General features: G+C 42.0%; 1 protein-coding gene across 1 annotated transcript in view; it reads left to right on the top strand.

Annotated features, from left to right (window-relative positions):
* Positions 1–25,947, top strand: part of LOC132817060 (inactive dipeptidyl peptidase 10-like) — a 924,305-nt gene that overhangs the window by 180,474 nt on the left and 717,884 nt on the right. Inside the window, exon 2 of the mRNA XM_060827148.1 lies at positions 4,870–4,984. Within this exon, the coding sequence (XP_060683131.1) occupies positions 4,870–4,984 (115 nt within the window). The remainder of the gene's footprint in view (positions 1–4,869; positions 4,985–25,947) is intronic.

Below are 25,947 nucleotides of genomic sequence, written 5' to 3' on the forward strand. Positions count from 1 at the left end.
TGCATTGGTGTGGAGGGAGTGAATCTTCGTGGATGTGGTGCTCATCAAATTGCCCTGGATGCTGTTAAGATTTTTGTGTATTGCAGCTACACTCATACAGACAAATAGGGAGTAGTCCATTATCAAGATTAGATTACTTACAGTGTGGAAACAGGCCCTTCGGCCCAACAAGTTCACACCGACCCTCCAAAGAGCAACCCACCCAGACCCATTCCCCTACACCTAACCTGCATACCTTTTGGACTGTGGGTGGAAACCAGAGCACCCAGCGCAAACCCACGTATACACGGGGAGAATGTGCAAACTCCACACAGAGAATCACCCAAGGTGGGAATTGAACCCGGGTCTCTGGCGCTGTGAGGTAGCTGTGCTAACCACTGTGCCACCGTACTCCATCAAACTCTTGACTGGTGCCTTGTAAGATGATGGACAGTTCGGAGGTCATTTACACACTAATGAAGCCTATGACCTACTCTAGTCTCACTATTGATATAGCTCATCCAATTCAGTTTATAGTTCACCGTAAACCCCAGAATATTGATAGTGGGTGATTTAGCGATAGTAGTGCCATTGAATATCCAAGGGTGATGACTAGATTCTGTCTTGTTGAAGATGGCCATTGCCTGGCACTTCTGAAGCATGAATGTGACTTGCCACTTGTCAGCATAAACCTAAGTGCTGCCAGGGTCTTGCTGCATTTGAACATGGACTGCTTCAGTGTATGAGGAGTTGCAAATGATACTGAGCATCTGTGCAATCATCAGTGACCATCCCCACTTCTGACTTTATGATGGAGGATAGATCATTGATAAAGCAGCTGAAGATGATTGAGATCAGGAGACTACCCTGAGGAACTCCTGCAGAGATATCCTGGAACTAAGATTTCTGTCCCCCAACAACTGTAATCATTTCCTTTTGTGCCCAGTATGACATCAACCAATATCATTCTGTTTTCATTCTGACTTTTTTGATTCCAGTTTTGATGACACACACAGTCAAATGCAGCCATGATAACAAGAGCAGTCATTCTCACCTCACCTTCTAGTTTTGTTGTTTTATTGTTGATTAAACCAAGGCTGTGATGAGGTCAGGAGCTGAGTGGCCCTGGCGGAACCTAAACTGAACATTAGAGAACAAGTTATTGCTGAGCAAGTACTGATGATAACACTATTGATGACTCTATCCATCACTTTACTGATGATCAAGAGTGGATTGATGGGGCAGTAATTGGCTGGATTGGTCTTGTTCTTTTTTTTGTCCACAGAACATCTTTGGCTAATTTTTCACATTGTCAGGTAAGTGCCTGTATTGAAGGTGTACTGAAACAGTTTGCCCAGAGGTACAGCCAAGTTCCAGTGCCTTCAGCAATTTGTTGATTATCAAATTGGTTGAAAACTGGCATCGATGAAGTTGCGACCCTCTGAAGTAGAATCATCCATTTGGTGCCTCTGGTTGAAACGTGTTGCTTGTGCATCAGTCTTCTCTTTTGCGCTGACGTGCTGTCTCCCCATTTTTGAGGATATTTCTGGAACATCCTCTTCCAGTGAATTGTTTAATTGCTCCCCCCATTCAGGATTTCAGAACTCAAATCAGATCCATTGCTTGTTTACTTCTGTCTATTACTTGCTTCTCATACTGAATGACATGGAAGTAGTCTTGTTTTGTAGTTGTACCAGTTTGAATCCTGATTTTTTTTTTAGCATGTCTAAATTCTTCACTGAACCTGGGTTGATCTCCTTGCTTGATGCTAATGGTAGAGTGGGAAATCGTGCAACTGACTTTTGTGTTTGAGTGTTTGTCATTGTGTCTGCCGATAGCCTGCAATACCTCATGCATGCCCAGTTTTGATTTGCTAGATCTGCTCAAAATCTATCCTGTTTAACATAGTGATACTCCCACTATGAGATGAACAGTACTGTTAGAAACATAGGAAATATGAGCAAAAATAGGCCATTCATCCCTTTTGAGCCTGCTCCACCAAACATTATGATCATAGCTGATCATCCAACTCAATAACCTATTCCCACTTTTCCACCACAACTTCTGATCTCTCTAACCCTGAGTGCTATTTCCACTGTGAGGAAATCCCAGGTATGGTTCCCCATTTCTTATGGTTCCAGATGGAATACCCTAAACCGTTAAGCTCCCAGGTGAAGAGGGACAATCTAGCTCCACTTCTTTATTCATCCATCCCTTTGATTCATTACAGCAAGGATTTTTTTTTTCAAAAATGGTTCCTGTCCATGTGGATACATTTCTCCCAGACCAAAGTTAATTTGTATTTTATATGAGCAATTTAACAAGACATTCTTGGAAAAAAAGAATAACTGAGTCTATCAATTCCTAAACATGAGAAGTGTTATTGACACAATATATACAGGCTATAAATTAGATGTGAGTCCAAGAAGATACAAGCTTATTTAAAAAAAACTAAGGTGTACATATTAGGCTCCCATACGGTTGTGCAGAACGAATGGTTGAAAGTTCTTGCCGTTGAAGTGAATGATAACAGTAAGGCTGTCATTACTAATTGAATGGTCAGTTGCACAATCTTTAAAAGATTAGACGAGATTCTGTCATTCTGTGATTTCTTTCAATTTTGGTTGAAATCCAGCAATCAGGGTGAGTCAGTGTTCTTTTTTAATTCCTGTTTCCTTTTTAACTTGTGTAGCATGATTTTATCTGCACCACGACTAACAAGGGGTTTTCTCATTGACTTTCACAGCACACTCAGAGCACATCAGACCCAAGCTGGTATACACAAGGTCTTTCAGACTGATTAGGACACTCCAGTAGATTTGAATCTTGTTTTTTAGCATCAATATTTGTGTATTCCTCAAAGACAAAAACCCAAAATGTGTCTGCAGTTTTTGAACATAATCCACAGGAGATGGCTTTCTCTTAAACAAGGAGTCATCGATTCCTCATTACTTTTGTAATCATGACAGGTCACAATCCAATCTGTTTAAAATTTCTTCATTACTTTTTTAGATGTTACATCCCATTCGTCCCACACAGAATTTAGTTTATGCCTACAGTTATTTTGTCTATGTAGCAGTTGTCTTTGAATTTTAGAAACACATTTTGGAATTAATGTCTAAAAATGTCCGTAGCGCTTTGGGGTTTTGACCTGACATTCTAACAGTTTGTTTTTACATGGATTGTGTAATGGTCACTCCAATCCATATTGTCATAAGCACATGCAGCTGCAGCAAACAGATGGGTGGAGACATGGTCAAGTATGTTTCTCCTTCTTGATGATTCCTTCACTGACTGTCAAACTGCTGAATACACTTAGTGATGGGCATTGAGCTCCCCCTCCCAGAGTACATTCTGCACTCTTGATATTATCCAGTCCTTACTCCAAGTAATGTTTAACATAGAGGAATACTGATTCATCAGCTGAGGAGTGGCAAAATCAGGGATGGGTTTTGGCGAATCAGCAGAAATTTCCTGGTCAGTATTTGACCTGATGTCATGAGACCTTGTGGGGTCTGCAGTTGGTTTTGGGTATTCCCAGAGCAACTCCCTCCCACTGTTTACCATTGTTCCACCTTATCTATTCTGTTGGCAGGACAGGATATATCCAGGGACAGTGATGTGGTTGTGGGTGTTTAGAAAACTTGGATTATAAAAGTGAATGCAAACTGAATGATTTTACAATAGTGAGTGAATTATGCCTGTATGAACTGGTCCACACATCCTAAATACTCTCATACCAATTCACCTGCCAACTGCGTTTCATCCAGGATTCCCATATGCAACTCAGAATGGTTTTTTTGCATAATGTAGTACTTCACTCATCAATTTTAGTTCTGCTTGTCCCTTCAAGTTCAGTTATTGACTTGAGTGTAAATTCCATATTGAGTAAATCAATCCTCTCACTGTGTATTTCTCAGTTGGGAATTTGGCAAACATGCTGAAAAATTTACATTAACGTAAGGAACACCACTGACTGAAAATAAAATGTTCCTCTGCAGTGAAATATGATGGCATGTTTTCAGTCAGTTCCTGGTGGTATTGATTCCTTTCATAGTTCTGCAGGGATATAAGCTGTGTCTTTCAACCATTCCTGAGTGATAATATACGACTGCATTTAATTGTTTACAGTTAGCATCACAGCATTTAACTAAATTCACAGAATGACCCCATACTTATAGAACTGTAAGAAAAATTTGTGGCATATGGTTGTTTATGAAGATAGGGTCAAATTTCATCTGATATCACTCTTGGGAAGCACCTGCATTAAAGATGTTAATGATGTTCTGAAATTATGTTGAGGGGACCATTCTCAAAATTTCTCTCCAGCTTTTCTATTGAACATTTGCTCTCTTTTTTTCTTATGAGTATTTTTCTTTGAAAAAGCTGCTTTGCTGTATTGAATTTCCCTCAATGCACAGGAGAGCAGGTGACCTACAATGTGCTATTCCACAAAATCCATACTCATACTGATTTACCAGTTGATGGGAGATATACTTCTGGGTGGAACTGGTCCTGAAACCTTGTCTAAGATATTGATAAGGAGCACTTTTCTGAGAGCCATACAGACTTTACAAACAGAATTGTTCAATTACAAAGCAGTTTTCTTTTAATATGCCCTTGCTTCTGTTAGATTCAATTCATCACCATGAGGATAGTTGAAAAACAAGTAAAATATAATGTTTGTTATAAATGTAGAACTTTAAAAAAAACAAGCAGTTGTAAAATGCAAGAGAACATTCAAGTGTCTGTAAATTTGAGCAATCAAAAATGAAAATTATGATCATCAGCATTGCAATGAACTCTTAGTGCTTATGTTTTTCACATTTTGAACAGCATGCTATGATTATGAAATTTTGATTGTGAAACCTTTTATTTCTGCCTTTTTAGGAGATAGGAGGTGCAAGCCCTCCACAAAGAAACTGGAAAGGAATTGCCATTGCACTGCTCGTGATCCTTGCTGTGTGCTCTCTCATCACCATCTCGGTCATCCTCTTAACTCCAGGTAAACAACATTTCCACTTATAATATCAGACCAGATAAAGGTTTTCAATGGGTAATTTACCTCTTTCGATCCCACAAATAATGAGGGAACCTTTAGGAGAGGAAAAAAAGAAAGGAATGTTTATGGTTGTTTCACAGTGTATATTGCAGTACTCGTCTTCGACATCATTAGTACCAGAAAGGGGTTACACTTGCATCATATTACATGTCAAGTACTTTTGTATGTCTAATGATAAGCTGAACTGACCCAGAAAGTCACTTTTCTAATGTTTTTTATATATACATGGTATGTAACAGCACTTATCCTTATAATGTTTTCACAGTTGCCCTTCTGGAGAATCTCTGCTTTGATGCTCTTCCAGTCTGTATTTGTTGCAGTTCACTAAGGCCACACCATTAGTTCTGCCATATCACTCATTTCATTTCACTACATTTTCACTATTTCTCCAACAAACCATGTATTGTTTCACATACAAATAAGTCTCACCAGATTTAGTATGTGGTTCATCACGTTGGTTAAACACAGGTGAAGTGCTGGATGTCTGGAGAGTTGCTAATGTTGTCCTGCTGTACAAGAAGGGTAGTAGGGATATTCCTGGTAACTACAGACCAGTGAGTCTGATGTCAGTATTGGGAAAGTTGCTGGAGAAGGTACTGAGGGATAGGATCAATTTATATTTGGAAGAGAATGGGCTTATCAGTAATAGGTAACATGGTTTGTGCAGGGGAGATCATGCCTTACTAACTTACTAGAGTTCTTTGAGGAAGTGATCCAGTTGATAGATGAAGGAAGGGCTGTAGATATCATACACATGGATTTTAGTAAGGCATTTGATAAGATTCCCCATGGTAAATTAATGGAGAACGTGAAGTCACATGGTGTGCAGGGTGTTCTAGCTAGGTGGATAAAGACCCGGTTGAGCAACAGGAGACAGCAAGCAGTCGTTGAAGGGACTTTCTTAAAATGGATAAAGGTGACCAGTGGTGTTCCACATGGATTAGTGCTGGGGCAATGTTGTTTTTGATATACATAAATGATCTGGAAGAGGGCATTGGTGGTCTGATCAATAAGTGAACAGATGACACAAAGGTTGGTGGAGTTGCAGAAAGTATAGGGACTGTCAAAGAATACAGGAGAATATAGATAGACTGGAGAGTTGGGCAGAGAAGTGGCAGATGGAGTTCAGTCTGGGCAAATGTGAGGTGATGCATTTTGGAAGGTATAATTCCAGAGTGAACTATACTGTAATTGGAAGAGCTTTGGGAAACGTTGATGAGCAGAGAGGTCTGGGAGTTCAGGTCCATTGTACCCTGAAGGTAGCTGCACAAGTGGGTAGAGTGGTCAAGAAGGCATATGGTAATCCTGCCTTCATCACATGGGATATTGAGTATAAGAGCTGGCAGGTCATGTTAAAATTGTACAAGACTGGTTCGGCAACATTTAAAATACTGTATACAGTTCTGGTCACCACATTACCAAAATGATGTGGATGCATTGGAAAGGATGCATAGAAGGCTTACGAGGATGTTGCCTGGTATGAAAGGTGCTGGATATGAAGAGAGGTTGAGTAGGTGAGGATTGTTTTCATTAGAGAAAAGGAGATTATTGGGGGACCTAATTGAGGTTGACAAAATCATGAAGGGTGTAGACAGGATGGATAGAGATAAGCTTTTTTCCAGGATGAGGGATTCAGTAATCAGAGGTCACACATTCAAGGTGAGAGGAAAAATGTTTAGAGGGGACACATGCAGAAAGTACTTTACACAGAGGGTGGTAGGTGTCTGGACATGTTTCCAGAGAGTTAGTAGAGGCAGGCACAGTAGTTTCATTTAAGGTGTGTCTGGACAGATGCATGAGTAGGTGGGGAGCAAAGGGATACAGATCCTTAGGAATTAGGCAATAGGTTTAGACAGTGGATTTAGATCAGCACAGGCTTGGAGGGCCAAAGGGCCTGTTCCTGGCCTGTAAATTTCTTTGTTCTTTGTTCTATCTAGTGGTAGTGCAGTCATAATAGCTTTACCAGAAGTTACAAATTATGTGATGTGTTTGTATTTGGCTTTTAACAGTTCCAGAAATGAAAACTAACTTGCGAACAAATGGAATATGTTCCACCAGATTTGTGTGTACCTGATCAATCAACAGTCCTGACAACTGAAAGAAAATTTGAAATAATCCTCAATAGAAAGCTTCATTAAAACTAAATTGTTTTTAAAAGCTAATTTTGGTTGGCACCTGCTAAACCCAATTGAACAGAGCTTTCTTTGGCCAAGCTCACCTTTGTCAAGTATTGTGTTATTTGCTGATGTTCTCATTTAAAAGTTAAAACCTATTAATAACAGCTAAGACTATGTATTTCAATATCGAGGCTTGAACTGATATGCAGCAAGTAACGTTTGCACCACACAAATGCCAGGCTTTGACCATCACTAATAACTGACAATCTAACCACTGCCCCTTGACATTCAATGGTGTTACCTGGGGGTAATCATTGATCAGAAACTCATTTGGACTCACCATGTAAGTGCATTGGCTACAAGAGCAGATCTGAGGCTAGGAATACTGCAGCAAGTAACATACATCCTGACTCCCAAAGACTGTCCACCATCGACAAGGAATGAGTCAGAAGTGTGATGGAATACTCCCCACTTGGATGAATGAGTGCAGTCCCAGCAACACTCAAGAAGATTGACACCATCCAGGATAAAGCAGCCTGCTTGATTGGCACTATCTCCACAAGCATCCACTCCCTCCAATTGTCAGTAGCAGCAGTGTGTACTATCTGCAAGATGCACTGCAGAAATTCCCCAAAGATGCTCAAGACAGCACCTTCCCAATGCACAACCACTTCCACTAAAACGTCAAGGGCAGCAGATAGATGGGAATACCACATTTTCAAATTCCCCTCTTAGCCACTCACCGTCCTGACTTGGAAATATATCAGTGTTCTTTCACTGTCGCTGGGCCAAAATCCTGGAGTTCCTTCCCTAATGGCATATTGGGTTAATCCACAGCAGGTAGATTGCAGTGGTTACAGGAGGCAGCTCACCACCACTTTCTTAAGGACAATTAGGAATGCGCAATATATGCTGGTCAGCCAGCAACACCCACTTCCCGCAAGTGAATGAAAAGAATTGTTGCTGTATTCCTATTAAGTGCAGATGTCAACTCAATCTTGGACTTTAAGTAATTACATAAATAATCAGGCCTTTCACCCATAGTAATCAGGGAGATAGCAGTAAAATGAAGTTGCTGGCAAAACTATTGTTGCATTGCTGTGGGCAGGTCAGACCTGTGGATGCACTGATTATCACAGACTGATGTTCAAATCACATATCAACTGCAGGGGAATTTATAGTCCATTAATTACATTTAAAAACTGTAATTGGTGATGATACTATGGCTTTAAGACATGTATTTTGACCTGGTTATTTTTGATGTGAGGTTTTAAGATAGAAGAGGAAAGCTGTCTAAACAGCATGTGAGGTGTTGGTGCTTTTATAAAATAGGCACAGTAGAAGCAGCCTAAATGGGTGGGGTAATGCTCCTGCAAAGTCAGGATTTTTAGATGTGGTTTTTCTGTAGGAGCTGCTGGAATATTGAAGCTGGATGTGGAACTTGTTTTTCCTCTCCATTACAGCTAAAAGCTCAGGTTCTCTTCCTACTACTAGAATTATATGTGAGAATGTATTTATGGGATGTTACTTTATTAGACAGTTACTGCTTAATGGTTAAACTATTATTCTTTTAAGTTGTCCAATAGAGTTAAGTTATTCCACTTACTTTGCTTTTTTTCTGTATTTTGACTATAGTCATAGAGTCATAGAGATATACAGCACGGAAACAGACCATTCGGTCCAACTTGTCCATGCCAACCAGATATTATAACTCATCTAGTTCCATTTGCTAGCAGCCAGCCCATATGCCCCTAAACCCTTCCTTTTCATATACCCATCCAGATGCCTTTCAAATGCTACAATCGTACCAGCATCTATCACTTCCTCTGGCAGCTCATTCCATACATGCACCACTGCCAGTGTGAAACATTTGCCCCTTAGGTCCCTTTTAAATTTTTCCCCTTTCATCCTAAACCTTTGTCCTCTTCCCCTATCCCAGGGAAAATACCTTGTCTATTAATCCTAACACACCCCTCATGATTTTATAAACCTCTATAAGATCACCCCTCAGCCTCCGACTCTCCAGGTGAAACAGCCCTAGCCTATTCAACTTCTACGCATAGCTCAAATCCTCCAACCCTGGCAACATCCTTGCAACTCTTTTCTGAACACCTTCAACTTTCACAACATCTTTCAGATAAGAAGGAGACCAGAATTGTACGCAGTATTCCAAAAATGGCCTAACCAATGTCCTGTACAGCTGCAACATGACCTCCCAACTCCTATACCCAATACTCTGACAAATAAAGACAAGCATACCAAATGCCTTCCTCACTATCCTATCTATCTGCGATTGTACTTTCAAGAAACTATGAACCTGCACTCCAAGGTCTCTTTGTTCAGCAACACTCTCCAGGACCTTGCCATTGGGTGTAGAGTGTATGAATAATGTGTGTTTTGCTTCAAGACTGGTGGTTTGACCAGGTGAACTGCATCCGAAACATAAAGTCTGGCACTTGCCTTTCAAATAAGAAAATGTTTGGGGCCAGGCTATCCTCGTAATTAAAGAACTGGCTCAAAGGTAGGAGACAGAGGGTGGTGGTGGAGGGTTGTTTTTCAGACTGGAGGCCTGTGACCAGTGGAGTGCCACAAGGATCAGTGCTGGGTCCACTACTTTTTGTCATTTACATAAATGATTTGGATTTGAGCAAAGAGGTACAGTTAGTAAGTTTGCAGATGACACCAACATTGGAGGTGTAGTGGACAGTGAAGAGGGTTACCTCAGATTACAACAGGATCTGGACCAGATGGGCCAATGGGCTGAGAAGTGGCAGATGGAGTTTGGAGTTTAGACTGAGGGGAAAGATATAAAAGAGACCTACAGGACAACTTTTTCATGCAGAGGATGGTACGTGTATGGAATGAGCTGCCAGAGGAAGTGGTGGTGGCTGGTACAATTGCAACATTTAAGAAAAATTTGGATGGGTACATGAATAGGAAGAGTTTGGCGGGATATGGGCCAGGTGGGATTAGATTGGCGCTGGGATATCTGGGTGTTGGGATATCTGGTCGTTGGGATATCTGGATGGGTTGGAGCAAACGGTCCGTTTCCTTGCTGTATACCTCTATGACTCTATTTCAGGTGGTTTAGCCTGGTCCATATTGAAAAAGTAGCATCATCATAGTGATCATGAAACTACAGTATTGTTTTTAGAACATATCTGGTTTATTTAAATCTTTAGAAATCTTCTGACTTTACTCAATCTAGATTACATATCACTCCAAACACATAGCAATGTAGTTGACTCGTAACTGTCCTCTGAAAAGATTTCTCGGTTAAATTTAACTGCTACAAAAAAGTTATTGATAAAAATGAATGGACCATCTTCATGGCATCAATGAAGAAATACCCAGTAACATCAACTCTTCAAAATTCTCCTCATTAACATCTGGGACTTGTGACAATTGGAGACATGTTCCACGATCAAGCTAAGCAATATCCTGATGTAGATACACTCATAAAATCATACTTTTCAGTCAACATCCCAACATCCCCTCTAAGACCATCTCTGGTATTGCCTCTTTCACTGACAAGACAGACACACCAAAGATAACATTGTATTCTACATTCAAGGAAAAAAAGATGCAGGGACTTCCCAATAAATTTCATGATCACTCAAAGAGTTAAGTCAAAAAGAAAAACACAGGACCAGGAGTAGGCCATTCCATCCTTTGAGCCTGTTCCACTTTCAATTAGATCATGTCTGATCTGTGACCCCACTCCATAAACCTGTCTTTGACTCATGTTCCTCAATATATTTTGCTTCACAAAAAAAACTATCTCTGATTTAAAACTAACAACTGATCTTTCATCAACTGCTGTTTAGAGTCATAGAGATATACAGCACGAAAACAGACTCTTCGATCCAACTCATTCATGCCAACCAGATATCCTAACCTAATCAAGTCCCAGCATTTTTCCCATTTTCATCTAAACCCTTCCTAATCATGTACCCACCAGATGCCTTACAAATGCTGTAATCGGACCAGACTCCACCACTTTCTCTGGCAGCTCATTCAGTACATGCATCACTGTCTGTGTGAAACATTTTCCCCTTAGGTCTCTTTTAAATTTTTCCCCTTTCACCCTAAGCATATGCCCACTTCCCTCATCCCAGGAAAAAGACTTTGTATATTTGCCCTATCCATGCCCCTCATGATTTTATAAATCTTTTTCTATCAGGTCACCCCTCAGGCTCTGACACTCCAGGGAAAGCAGCCCCAGCTATTCAGCCTCTCCCTATAGCTCAAACCCTCTAACCCTGGAAACATCCTTGTAAATATTTTCTGAGCCCTTTCAAGTTTCACAACATCCTTCTGATAGAAGGGAGACCAGAATTGCACACACTATTCCAAAAGTGGCCTAATCAATATCCTGTACAACTGCAACATGACCTCCCAACTCCATACTCAATGCTCTGACCAATAAAGTAAGCATACTAAATGGATTTTTTCACTATCCTATCCACCTGTGACCTGTGACACAGTTTCAAGGAACTGTGAACTTGCTTTGTTTGTTTCTAAGGTTTCTTTGTTCAGCAACACTCCTCAGGACCTTACCATTAAGTGAATAAGTCCTGCTCTGATTTTCCTTTCCAAAATGCAGCACCTTATCAGCAAAAAAGAATTCAAACTCCTCTCATCCTGGATGGGGAAACCTCCTGTTGATTATGTCATAGAATCCCTACAGTGTGGTAACAGGCCCTTCAGCCCAACACCGACTCTATGAATAGTAACCCACCCAGACCATTCCCCTACATTTACCCATAACTAATGTACCTAAACTATGTATCCCTAAACACTGGGCAATTTAGCATGGCCAGTTCACCTAACCTGCACATCTTTGGAATGTGGGAGGAAGCTGGAGCCCTTGGAGGAAACCCCACATAGGTATGGGGAGAATGTGCAAACTCCACATAGTCACCCATGGCTGGAATCGAACTTGTGTCCCTGGTGCTGTGAGGCAGCAGTGCTAACTACTGAGCCTCCATGCCACCCAATCTCCCTCAATCTCCTTTCCTCAGCTAATTTTCAAGTATTCCAGCCTGTTGAACAACACTTAGAAGAAGCAGATATCATATTTAGCAAGGATGCAGAATGCAGCGTGGTTGAGGGATGTTAATATTGATCTCTTTGGTTGGATTGCTACTGGTCAAATTGGCTAAGTCTTCAAGGACATATCTGCCAGGCTGACCCTGCAGTAAGTCATGAGAGGAAAATCATGAAGGAAAGACCTGGTTACCTTCAGTACAGCTACAACACTGGTGTTAACTACACAGAGTGGAACATTTCACAGGTATGTCCTGTCCATGAAAACATAGGAACATAAGAAATAGGAACAGGACAAGGCCAAAAAGACTCTTCTGTCTGTTCCATCAGTCAATAAATTTATGGCTGATCTCGATATGGAGAAGCCAGTGTTGGACTGAGGTGTACAAAGTTAAAAATCACAAAACACCAGGTTATAGCCCAACAGGTTTAATGTTCAGCATTATGTCAAGAAGACAGAAAATTTGTACTAGGAAAATTAATCTATCAGAGACCCAGCACTGATATAACTGGCTGAATGGTCTCCTTCCTGTAATTATTCTGCATTTCTGAGACAGTACAGTCTAGATCCAGATCTGGACAGAAATGCTGAATTCCAAAACTGAAGTGAGTCATTGGTTGCATCTGGCATTAAGGAGTCAATAAATCTGAGGGTTGGGGTGTGAGGAAGATCACATTTAATTAGCAGAGTAATGCAAAGCCCGAAAGGAGATAATTGTGTGTGTTGAAACATAATCATCTAAGCTCAGGGCATTGCTGCAGAAGTTCCTTGGGATAGTATCTCAGCCCGGTTGTATCCGGTATTTGTAGAAAGCTACCTGGTATCATAAGTTTAGAAATGTGGAGTTTTGCTGATTACACAACACTGAGACGCATTCAGAACTTTGAAGATATTAAACATGTTCCGCCCGTATATAGCATGACCTAAGTAAGATTCACATGTGGGCTGATAATTAGGACTTATCTTTAGTAAATTATGCACCATGCAAATAATATTTAATGACATCCTCCAGTAGGCGAGGGCCTAGTAACTTCCTTAATATTCATTGACACTGCTCTTGCAACATTGCAAGGTCCTTTTTGAAAAGTTACTTACCTGGGTAAACAACATAAATGTTTTGGCTGCAAGAGCAGGTCAGAGGTTGGGTGTTCAATGATGAGTGGTTTATTTCCAAATTATCTAAAGCATGTCCACCTTATTATAAAGCACAAGATAGTAGTGTGATTGAATGCTGTCCATTTGCTTGGATGCATGTAGCTGCACCAATAGTCAAGAACCTCATTCACTTCCTGTACCAGTGTGACACAATACAAATGAAGCATTTGAGCAATTTGCAAGGTTTTTTCAACAGCATCACCCAAATTTATGATCTCTGCCTGGAAGGATAAGGGTAATAGATTCATCAAAGTAACACCACCAAGAAGTTCCCTTCTATCTTATGTGCCATCCTGACTTGAAAATATTTTGCAGTTGCAGTTCCTTCATTGTAGTTAGCTACTGGAGCTCCCTGCTGGAGAGCACAGTGGGATATCTTCACCAAGTGAACTGTGAGGGATCAAGAAACCAGCTCGATTTCATCATCTGACTATCGTTTGGGCATGGCCCATAAATATGGGCTATGCAAATGATGTCAAAATTCAACATATAAGCAAGGAATAATTCCAGTTTGTTTTGATTATTATTACATGAAGTAAAATTCCACTGTATTTTAATTAATCATCATGGGTATTGCTCAGCAGTAATGTTTGAGTTCTGCACAGCTACTTAGCTCCTGATGCCACTACAGTCTTGGTTAAGACATGGACAAAAGAACTGATTTTCGGAGGTGAGCTAACAGAAACCACCCTTGACATAAAGGCTGAATTCGACTGAGCATGGCTTCAAAGAGCCCTTGGAAAACTAGAATCAATGGGTATCAAGCGGAAGATGGTGGAATTTGAATTCAATAAAATAAAGCCTGGAATTAAAGAGAATAATGGTGATGATTGTCGATTGTCAGAAAAATCCATCTGATTAACTAATGTCCTTTAGGGGAGGAAACTGTCATTCTTACCTGGTCTGGTTTACTTGTGACTCCTTGCCCACAGCCATTTGATTGACTCTTTGCTACCCTCTGGACAATTAGGGAAGAGCATAAATTCTGGCCTAGGCAGTGACAGTCATATCCTATGTATGAATAAAAACTCTCTGCTGATTAGAGACATACCTCACATGTAGGAAGATGATTGTGGGTGTTGGAGGTCATCAGTTGCATAGCCCACATTTATGTGCCATACTCAAATGATAATAAGATGATGACAACTCGGCTCTAGGGTATCTCTGCACGAGTTTCTAAGGGTGGTATCTTAGGCCCACCTATCTTCAGCTGCTTCATCAGTGACCATTCCTCCATTATAAGTTCAGAAGAGGGGATATTCGCCATTGATTGCACAATGTTCACACCATTCACAATTCCTCAGATACTGAAGCAGTTCATGTTCAAATGCAGCAAGATCTAGATAATATCAAGGTGGGATATGTGGCTTGGCTAATAAGTGGCAAGTAACATTTGTGCCACACAAATGCCAGGCAGTGACCATCTCCAATAAAAAAAATCTAACCACAAACCCTTGACATTCAATGGTGTTACCATCATTGTATCCCTTACTATTAAGCATCCTGGGGATTACCATTGATCAGAAACTCAACTGGGCGTGCCACATAGACACAATGGCTACCAAAGCAGGTCAGAGGTTGGGTTAGTGTGGCGACTAACTCACCACCTGACTCTCCAGAGCGTGTACAAAATCTACAATACACAAGTCAGGAGTACAATAGAATGTTCCCCACTTGCCTGGATGGGTGCAGCTCCAACAACATTTGAGAAGATGGAGTGGCTCACTTGATTGGCACCACGTCTACAAGCATCCACCCTCTCTTCCACAGATGCTCAATAACAACAATGTGTACTATCTACAAGATGCATTGCAGAAATTTAGCAAAGATCCTGAGAGATTATCTTCCAAAAGTATAATCATTTCCATCTTTATGGAAAGGGGCAGCAGATAGATAGGAACATCAACACTTTTAAGATCCACTCCAAGCAATTTATCTTACTTGGACACTTATATCACTTTTCTTCGCTGCCGTTGGGTTGAAACCCTGGAATTCCCTCCCTCGGCATCATGGGTCAACTTACAGCACATGGACTACAGTGGTTCAAGGAAGCAGCTTATCACCAACTTCCCAAGGGCAACTAGGGGCACACAATACATGCTGACTAGTCAGTGATGCTCACGTCCAATGTATGAATAAAAAACATTAAAAATAGTTAACAAAGTATAAACTAGAATAATTGTTTCAGAAGATAATCTGGTATAACTTGAGTTTTTTTAGCTGTATTTATTTTTGTAATCCGTGTTAATATACAAGTTGATGATTAGGGCTAGATATATATCTAGCTACATTTTCTACAATTAAGACAATTTTATGCAGTGGTGGTTAGAGGCTAACAATGTTCAATAAATTTTTGGTGCAATATTTAAATATATTGCTGGCATGCTTTCAGGATTTGGCTGAAACCCTGAAGAAGTAAATCCAATGAGATTTTCCTTGTAGATTACTCACTACCTAGTCTCAAACACTGCTTTCTGCAACACAGGACATTAACCCCCACACCACTAAAACAGTTTTACAATTATGCTGCTGCTACTTCAAACACCGCAGTTTTGTTTCATTACACTCACTTGCCACAGTGATGTAAAAATCATTTGGAATTGTCAACAGGGGAGTAAAATACAATCTTGGTTCACAATGTCTATCTAATGCTATTAAAAAGTGTCATGACATAAACAAGAGTTGATTTTATGTGTAGCATAATTTATTGTACTGAGTACTATGTTCTACTATGCTATCAAACGGTCCTATTGTTACTGTGACTTTTCACGAGTGAATTTGTATCCATATGTGATAATAAAATATTAATAGCACATTAGAAAAACTCTAATCATTAAAATAATTATTTGATCTTCTAATATAGAAAGTAGACTTGTATGAGGATCAGTTAACCCAGTTGGTTGGCTGATTTGCACTACAAAGTGATGCTAATAGCGTGGGTTCAATTCTCATATGGCTGAGACTACCATAAAGATACCACTTTCTCAGTCACACACCTAACCTGAGACGTGATGACCCTTAAATTAAGCCATCACCAATCATCTCTCAATGGGACTACAGCACCTATTTTTCTTTTACTTTTAGTCCTGTATAAATTTATAATAATGATAATTGTGCAATTTTGAGTTTTTTGACTGGTCTAAGATTTGTATAAAATTTTACAATTATTAAATCAATAAACAGGCATGTGGAAATCCCCAAATCAGTTGAGAACTGGAACATGTTTCCATTATTAAATGTACCTTCCACTGCTAAGCCACCAGGAATAATGGCTCAAAAACACCAAGATTGTCATCTACTATAAAGGTCTTCAAACTTTTAATCCAGTAGGTGAAGAGTGATCCAGATTCCTGATGATGTCATGGAATGCTCACTTGTTCTGTACTTGTCCCACCAAAAGAAATATAGTTTTTTTTTCTAGTCTATCCACTCATTCAATTATCTTAAAATCCTCAAATAGATGGCTTTTTAAACAGCTGCATTTAAAGATGACAACCTCTGTGCGACTTATCTTAATTTAAACCTTTACAACCTGTTATTGTTGTTTTGTCTCACAACTCATATGTAGTACACCTTTAATAGACATGCTTATCATAATGTGTTAGTAGCATAATATAATGATATCATCATAATATAATAGAATGTGATCCAAAGACTTAGTCTGTGAATCTATCTTTGCTGGGTCCATTTTAAGCATGATACACTGAAGGAAGTGTGCTTCTGTTTGTAACTGAATAGCTAGTATTAGCCAGGATACTGAAGTGCCTGCCAAAATACACTGAGAGCCGTAATAAATGTCAGTATGGTGTTAACAATGTCTAGCTCTGATGGATTCCGACGGGAGCTAAGTATTGCCTCATCAAGTATAAATACCCTGCCGGAGGCAAAAGCTCAAATCACAGTGGCAGATCAGAAGCTGCATTGTATTTCATTCAGGCCAATATATCTGTCCACTGGGACAAAATATAACACTACAAAAATATCATCTAAAAGTCGACATGTTTCCAAAATAACAGAAGCAAATCCAGTTCTATAAGCCTATTCTAATAAAACAGGTATTTTGTTAGAAATTATTTTTGTTACCCCTTTTGTATTTCATGTGACTTCATATAATCTCCATCAAATCAAGCATTCATGTTTTGAATGTATTAGCATTAGTTTTTCCATTTGTACAGTTTTGTTCATATGATTCTCAAAATATTGCACTTCATGTAGGACAATGTCCAAATATAACCAAGTGATACCTCTTAAAAATAATGTCAAATAGCTCACAAGCCTAAAGGTACACATTACTTCCAATTTAAACACAAAAACAGAGAAGAAACTGACTTTCACTGAGTCTGATTTCTCATAAACCTGTACATTTTTAAATTGCTGAAAAAATTGGTTTATTGCCATTTTTATGTGGAAAATGATGGAAAGATGAATTTTAGATAATTTGAATGAATTAAATTCCACATAAGTTTCATTGCACTAGATATGAAAATCAAATTCTAAAGAATTATTTAATTGCAAAACTGAGTTGATATCATAAATCTGTGCAAACATGATCTTATCCAATATAATTACACATATGACTGGTTGAGAAAATGTTATACATCAGCGAATCAGATATAGATAAAATAATAACCCTTTAATTACTTACTTTGTGTCTTGTAAGTGGTCCATCAAATGGTGTGCTTCTATTAACAATGAATAGTTATTCAGAATCAGACAGACTGTAGGCGGATGAGGTTAACTGCAAGCTGCAAAAAAAAACTCAGATGTATTGTATGTTCATGTTTAGGAAATATTGAAGAATCAGAGAATGGTTTCTGGGAAAAGAGGAAAAACCTAACAGTTAAATTTGGGTGGTGGGATTCTTATTGACTGGTTAGAGAACTCGATGGTGCTTTTTTTGGAAGGTGACCAACATTTTTAATTCCAATCAGACTTTTAATCTGAGCATAGCTGGGCCTCCCATCTGATTAAGATCTAAGGAGAGCAGAATCCTTTACCTTGAGAGATGCTGGCCAATCAGATAACACTATCTGTCTTGTACCAACAGAGCCCCAGAAACAGTGGCGACAAGCAGTACTACAATGGAGCCTCCCATGAGGCCTGCTGATGGATTCCCGGAAAGATGAGAGTATATAATAATGAGGGACACAAGGTTTTAGTTCTTGATACTGGATATCTTGATTGGTACGCGTGAACAAGGTCAATAAGTATGGTACAGGAAAAGCACAGCTGGTCAGGCAGCATCTGATGACCAGGAGAGTTGACATTTCAAGCATAAGCTCTTCATCAGGAATGTGGGGGAGGCCCAAGGGTTCTGAGAGATAAATGAATTGGGGGTGGAACAAAGGGTCAGTTAGACTTGAAATGTCAGCTCTTTTCTCTCCTGACAGATGCTACCAGACCTGCTGAGATATTCCAGCATTTTCTCTTTTGGTTTCAGATTCCAGTATCCAGCATTTGCTTTTAATATATTTCTGGTGGTAGGGTCTGTTTGTAGGTGGCGGAAATGGCGGAGGATGATGTGTTGTTACTGAAGGTTGGTGGGGTGGAAGGAGAGGACTGGGACGGATCTGTCATTGTTGCAGTTGGAGGGGTGGGGTTCAAGGGTGGAGGTGCAGGAAATGGAGGAGATGTGCTGGAGGACATCCTTGACCACATGGGAGGGGAAGTTGTGGTCCTTGAAGAAGGAGGCCATATGGGATATTCTATGGTGGACTTGGGAGCAGATGTGGTGGACGTGGAGGAATTGGGAGTAAGGTTTAGTGTTTTTACAAGAGGTAGGGTCGGATGAACTGTAGTCCAGATAGCTAGGGGAGTCAGTGCATTTGAAGTAGATGTCCGTGTTGAGTTAGTCACCTGAAATGGAGATGGAGGGACCCAGGAAGGGGTGGGTGGGCTCTCCATGATGGTTCAGGTGAACTTGAGGTCAGGGTAGAAGGTGTTTGTGAAGTTGATGAACTGTTAAGCCTCCTTGTGGGAGCACGAGGTGGTGCTGGTCATTGATATAGTGGATGAAAAGGTGGGGAATGGTGCCGGTTTAGCTGCAGAAGATGGACTATTCCACGTACCCAACAAAGAGACAGGCATAGCTAGGGCCCATGCGGGTGCCCATGGCTACCCTTTGGTCTGGAGGAAGTGAGAGGATTTGAAGGAGGGTGAGGACCAATTCAGCCAATCAAATGAGCATGTCGGTGGAAGGGTACTGGTTGGGTCGGTGGGTGAGGAAGAAATGGAGGGCTTGGAGGCCATCGCCACTGCGGATGGATGTGTATAGGGACCAGATGCCCATGGTGAAGATGAGGCTGGGGAACCAAAACTCATGGAGGAGGTGGAGGGCATGGGTGGTGTCTCGAATGTACGTGTGGTGACAGGAAGGTGTCAAATTATGCAGACCTGCAAAAATGTCTTGAGACTGCCCAAACATTGTGCAGTTTGAAGAAAATGCTACAGGTGAATTTGAGAGTGATATTTTTTGTTCATTGATGGAATGTGGGTGACACTGACTGGGTCAGTGATTATTGCAAAGCCTTGTTTGCCTTTGAGAAGCTGGTATCGAGCTGCCATCTTGAACTGCTGCCATCTTGAACATTTGATGTGGTAGATCCACAATACATTTCAGGAGGGAGTTTCAGTATTTTGACACAGAGACACAGAAAAGATAGTGATATGTTTCTAAGTTAGAATGATAAGTGGCTTTCAGGGAAATTGTTAGTGGTTGTGTTCCCATATATCTGCTGTTCTTGTCTAGATAGTAGTGGGCATGATTTTTGGGAGGTACTGAATAAAAATTTTGGTTAATTTCTGCAGTGCCTCTTGTAGTTGGTACACCTTGTTGTTGCTGAGTATTGGTGATAGACAGTATGAATATTTGAGTATGGTGCTAATCAAGTGGGCTGCTTTGCAGTGGATCAAGATTCTTAAACATTGTTGGAACTGCACTCAGCCATGCAATTGAGGAATATTCTATCAGCCTCCTGACTGAAGTTGCCAATTATTGTTAGGTGTGAGCTGCTTCCTGCTCTGCCTTAATTTGAATGTGAGATGGAGGATGTCAGGAATGGTGCAGGTGATTGATGTAAGGTCAGGCTGACACATTATTCTGTGCAGACCTGGAAAGGAATGGATGGACTCTTCCATCAATAGTTGCTTTCCTATTTTTTTTTCCTCGCATTGCACCCAGATTTGCCAGCCCAAATGCCTCCTTAAGTCTTTCCGCATCCAGAAATAATGAATTTCCATTGGGATGCAAGTGATGTAGTTTGGCATGAATTCATGGCTAGATTCATAAAAGTAAAATAAATAATGACACTGGTGAAGATATAACATCATAAAATTATCAAATTGAAATTTGAAAATTACATGAATATGAATGTCAAAATGATTGTTGATGAACCTCCATACAAGTCCTATTAATAAGAAACAAAAACTTACAAGCTGACCTATTTCAATTGATGTGTCCTCATTTAATGAATACCCCAGAGAAACAGAATCATCCCAATTCACAGAGTAACTGTCCTGTCTAAATTTAAGTTACAAGATCAAAGTTGTACACATCCCGTTGTTTGGATGATAACCAAGCTGAAGTGTCCACACAGTGCTCAGACTTGGCTTTCAATTTTTTTTTATTTTTAACCAGTAGTAAACTGGTCTCTCTTGCTCAGGCATTCTGGCTTTAATTCAACCACAAAAAACCTGCAGTTGTCTTCTAGCTCTCCAACTCGAGCAGAATAAATGGTTATGTTTTCTATATGATATCCATAATTCTCTACATGGTCACTTCTGGTCTCTAAACACACTTGGAGCACTGATCACGGCAACAATGCCACTTCTGATCTGTTGGCCAATATCTGACCCCAGGGCATCAATGTGGACTTCAACAGTTTCCTCATTTCCCCTTCCCCCACCTCACCCTAGTTCCAAACTTCCAGCTCAGCACTGTCCCCATGATTTGTCCGGACTTGTCCTACCTGCCTATGTCCTTTTCCATCTATCCACTCCACCCTCTCCTCCTTGACCTATCACCTTCAGCCCCTCCCCCACTCACCTATTGTACTCTACGCTACTTTCTCCCCACCCCCACCCTCCTCTAGCTTATCTCTCCACACTTCAGGCTCTCTGCCTTTATTCCTGATGAAGGGCTTTTGCCCCAAAACATCAATTTCGCTACACTTTGGATGCTGCCTGAACTGCTGTGCTCTTCCAGCACCACTAATCCAGAATCTGGTTTTCAGCATCTGCAGTCATTGTTTTTACCTCGTTGATTTTAACCCAACTGCGAATCCTCTTACAAGGATGCCTGCCTTGAAGAAGTTTTCCTCCTCTCTCTACAAGAATCTCAGGGAGTCCCTCTCCAGCTACAACTCCCAGGTCATTTCCTCTGCCCTGAAGCTCTTCAACCTTGTCGTGGAAACAAACTCGCTACCACAACCACATTTGCTTCCTCAGTGCCTGCCTCCATAACCAACTCATCCCACACGGACTCCGGACCACCTTTAAACCAGCAGAGTTCTCTTTCAGGATCCTCCGCTCCACGCTTGCAGCAATGCGACGGCACCTAACCTCTCTACAGTCATCCCTGCCTCAGCTGAGGGCCACACTCTCTCAGAATTGCAAAGGACCCACTCTGCACTACATCCTCAGGAGAATTCATACTCTCAACAAACAGTATTTCAATTCCATCTCAAACATCAAAAACTGTAAGTGCAACAACTTTTATCTACCCATCTCCATAACTAGCGCTCCTCAAACATTCCAGATTTCCCCAGCCTCTGCAACTACTTGCGGCTGATGCAGCTGCCACCCCCACGCTGATTGATTATGTCACTTCCGCCCCCATCATGGCCACTCCCACTACTACCTCTGACACTCACAATTCCTCATGCATCACATGTGACATCACTTCTGCCCCTCTCATCATCGCTGATGCCACACACTCAGTGACTTCCGTCATCCCTACTGCCATGTCTGCCACCACTTCCACCCCCACCAATGCCACTCACCTGCATTCTGCTGACATACCCCCCCACAGATCCCACTGTCACTATCCCCACCCCCAGAACCCCGAGGGGAACACTACCCTTGCTCATGACCCCACCCCCATTCCCCCCACCATCACACCCACTCCAGTTACAGGTTCCGCCCCCACTCCCACTCCACACCCACACAAGATCCCAGCTTCCAGCCCTGCCGAGTTTTCACCATCCCTCCAGACCTTCCCCTCACTGAGGACGAACGATCAGTCCTCAACAAAGGACTCATCTTCATCCCCCTCTGTCCACACATCAATGAATTTAATACATGCCGTGACGTCGAACAATTCTTCCGTCGCCTCCACCTCCGAGCTTACTTTCACAATCAGGATTTCCGCCCACCTTCCGAGGACCCCTTCACCCACCTCCAACACCCTGCATCCACCTGGACACCCCGCGCTGGCCCATTACCTGCCCTCGACTTCTTCATTTCCAACAGCCGCCAGGACATTAACTGCCTCACCCTGTCTACGCCCCTCCCCCACTCCAACCTCTCACCCTTACAACACGCAGCCTTCCAATCCCTCTGCTCCAATCCCAACCTCACCATCAAGCCAGCAGATAAAGGGGGCACAGTGGTAGTCTGGCCGACTGACCTTTACACTGCTGAAGCCAAACGCCAACTCGAGGACACCTCTTCCTACTGCCCCTCGACCATGACCCCACCCCCATCTCCCAAACCATACAGAACCTCATCACCTCAGGAGATCTTCCAACTTCATAGTCTGGGAACCCCGCACTGCCCGGTTCTACCTCCTTTCCAAGATCCACAAGCCTGACCACCCTGGCAGACCCATCGTCTCAGCATGCTCCTGCTCCACTGAGCTCATCTCTACCTACCTCGACACTGTCCTATCCCCCCTAGTCCAGGAACTCCCCACATACGTTCGAGACACCACCCACGCGCTGCAGCTCCTCCAAGACTTCCATTTCCCCAGCCCCAATGCCTCATCTTCACCATGGATATCCAATCCCTCTACACCTCCATCTACCATGACCAGGGCATTCAAGCCCTCTGTTTTTTCCTCTCCAGACATTCCCAACATTACCCTTCCACCGACACTCTCATTCGTTTGGCCGAACTTATCCGCACCCTTAACAATTTCTCCTTCAAATCCTCCCATTTCCTCCAGACCAAAGGAATAGCCATAGGCACACATATGCCCAGCTATGCCTGTCTCTTTGTTGGCTATGTAGAACAGTTGATCTTCCGTAATTACAACGGCACCACTCCCCACCTCTTCCTCTGCTACATTGATGACTGCATTGGCTCCACCTCATGCACCCGCGAGGAGGTTGAGCAATTCATCAACTTCACTAACATATTCCACCCTGATCTTAAAGGGACCATCTCTGACACCTCCCTCCTCTTCCTGGGCCTCTCCATCTCCATTAATGACGACCGACTTGACACTGACATTTTTTACAAACCCTGCGACTCCCACAGTGACCTGGATTACACCTCTTCCCACCCTACCTCCTGCAAAAATGCCATCCCGTATTCCCAATTCCTCTGCCTCTGCCGTATCTGCTCCCAGGAGGACCAGTTCCACCACAGAACACACCAGATGGCCTCCTTCTTTAGAGACCGCAATTTCCCTTCCCATGTGGTTAAAGATGCCGTCCAATGCATCTCGTCCACATCCTACACCTCGCCCTCAGACCCCACCTCTCCAATCATAACAAGGACAGAGCGCCCCTGGTGCTCACCTTCCACCCTACCAATCTTCGCAAAACCAAATCATCCACCGATATTTCTGCAACCTCCAAAATGACCCACCACTAGGGATATATTTCCCTCCCCACCTCTTTCCACCTTCCACAAAGACCATTCCCTCCGTGAATACCTGGTCATGGCCACGCCCCCCGACAACACACCTTCCCATCCTGGCACCTTCCCCTGCCACCGCCGGAACTGTAAAACCTGTGCCCACACCTCCTCCCTCACCCCTATCCCAGGCCCTAAAGGAGACTTCTACATCCATCAAAGTCTTACCTGCACATCCACTAATATCATTTTTTGTACCCATTGCTCCCGATGCGGTCTCCTCTACATTGGGGAGACTGGGCGCCTCCTAGCAGAGCGCTTTAGGGAACATCTCCAGGACACCCGCACCAATCAACCACACCGCCCCATGGCCCAACATTTCAACTCCCCCTCCCACTCTGCCGAGGACATGGAGCTCCTGGGCCTCCTTCACCACCGCTCCCTCACCATCAGACGCCTGGAGGAAGAACGCCTCATCTTCCGCCTCGGAACACTTCAACCCCAGGGCATCAATGTGGACTTCAACAGTTTCCTCATTTCCCCTTCCCCTACCTCACCGTAGTTCCAAACTTCCAACTCAGCACGGTCCCCATGACTTGTCCGGACTTGTCTTATCTGCCTATCTCCTATTCCATCTATCCAATCCATCCTCTCCTTCTGACCTATCACGTGCATCCCCTCCCCCAATCACCTATTGTACTCTATGCTACTTTCTCCCCACCCCACCCTCCTCTAGCTTATCTCTCCACGCTTCAGGCTCTCTGCCTTTATTCCTGATGAAGGGCTTTTGCCCAAAACGTTGATTTCACTGCTCCTTGGATGCCGCCTGAACTGCTGTGCTCTTCCAGCACCACTAATCCAGAATCTGGTTTCAAGCACCTGCAGTCATTATTTTTACCTCAATATCTGACCATACAGTGAGGAACAAAGAAAGGTAGAAGACCATAAGAAAAAATAATAGAAGTAGGCTGTTTAACCCCTGCAGCCTGCTGTACCATTCAATAGGCTTGTGGCTGATCTGATACTCCTTATCTCCACTTTTCTGCCCTTTCCCTATAATTGTTCTTTGACTGACCAAGAATCTATCTATCTCAGCCTTAAATGTACACAAGGACTCTATCCCCATAGCTCTCTGTGGCAAGAAGTTCCAAAGACTCTTAACCTTCCGAGAGAAGAAATTCCTCCTCATCTCTGACTTAAATTGAACCCTTTTTATTCTTTTGTCCTGTATTGCCCTGATAGGTGTCATGATGATAACTTGTGTGTTAGACACCATATTGTAAGGTACAGTAAGTTACATTCTGTGCTTCCTAAGGAGTTACCTGACCTGGAGGTGCAAAATCAAGTCTGACAAGTCAGAGAAGAAGCTTCCCCAAAAATTCTGATATATGTTTGTCAAAGTTGAGTAGTGATTTTGAGTGCTGCTCATTCAGGGATGTGACAATGATGCTCAGGGACTTAATGACCTCCCCCACAGAAGCCCAGCACTCCATTTTATTGACAAAGTTGAGGATTTCAAGAGCAGCTGTATAAAATTACCGAACAATTCTACCTTTACAGAACTACACTCCTAACACTGTTGGTTATACCTTGCCAACATTTAATATCAATATTAGCTTACAGTAAATGGCTATTTTGAAAGTTCTTACAAGAACAGCAAACAATATGCAGTTAAGGCTGGAATGTTAGATGACTGTTAGCAATATTAGAAATAAAGTATTTTGTTGTAATCATTAAAAGTAAGAGTTAGCTCAATAACTCTAACATGTCATTGCCACTGCAATATT

Source organism: Hemiscyllium ocellatum, chromosome 7, assembly GCF_020745735.1.
Source record: "Hemiscyllium ocellatum isolate sHemOce1 chromosome 7, sHemOce1.pat.X.cur, whole genome shotgun sequence".
NCBI lineage: Eukaryota > Metazoa > Chordata > Chondrichthyes > Orectolobiformes > Hemiscylliidae > Hemiscyllium > Hemiscyllium ocellatum.